The 598-nt window shown below is 40.0% G+C and overlaps 1 protein-coding gene across 1 annotated transcript in view; it reads right to left on the bottom strand.

Annotated features, from left to right (window-relative positions):
- The window catches only part of LOC119593389 (sorbitol dehydrogenase-like), an 18,464-nt gene that overhangs the window by 16,102 nt on the left and 1,764 nt on the right, over window positions 1-598 (bottom strand). Inside the window, exon 3 of the mRNA XM_037942317.1 lies at window positions 12-176. Within this exon, the coding sequence (XP_037798245.1) occupies window positions 12-176 (165 nt within the window). The remainder of the gene's footprint in view (window positions 1-11; window positions 177-598) is intronic.

Below are 598 nucleotides of genomic sequence, written 5' to 3'. Positions count from 1 at the left end.
GAGACACTCACCTGGCTGGAGATGCTTGACCCCCAGGCCGCACCTGACGACCGTGGCCGAGGTCTCGTGGCCCAGCACGATGGGAGATTCCACCACGAACCTCCCCGTCCTCCCCTTCCACCAATAATGGACGTCAGAGCCACAGATACCCACGCTGTCCACTCGAAGGAGCACCTCTGTTGGTTTTTTTTTGGTATGTTATTCTGTGTGGGTTGTATGTCTGTTTTTGTGTATCTTGTATGGATTAGTTTTTTGTGTTAGTTGTTATATTATTATGCTATTGTCATTATTGGAACACTTGTTATTATGACTTTTGTGAAAATGTATGATCTTCAACGTTATCAAGCAATGACCAACAAATCAAAATTAGTTGGAAAAACTAAATAGAAACGAACAGGAAAAAATTAATGCTACATATAACGATCTTAAAGTAAATGCTAAGCTACAGTCACTTACCAAAATACGAACACTAAGGAGTTATGTAAAACGTACATTTTTCAGGATAATGCTCTTGAAAATATTGACAAACGATTTACCTGCGACTAACTTGACTAAATTGCTATGAGGTAAGCTCTCAGGTAAAAGTAACGAAACTGTT

This window comes from Penaeus monodon, chromosome 32 (genome assembly GCF_015228065.2).
Source record: "Penaeus monodon isolate SGIC_2016 chromosome 32, NSTDA_Pmon_1, whole genome shotgun sequence".
NCBI classification, from domain to species: Eukaryota; Metazoa; Arthropoda; class Malacostraca; order Decapoda; family Penaeidae; genus Penaeus; species Penaeus monodon.
The sequence above is the reverse complement of the archived record's forward strand: the minus strand, read 5'-3'. Positions and strand labels throughout refer to the sequence as shown.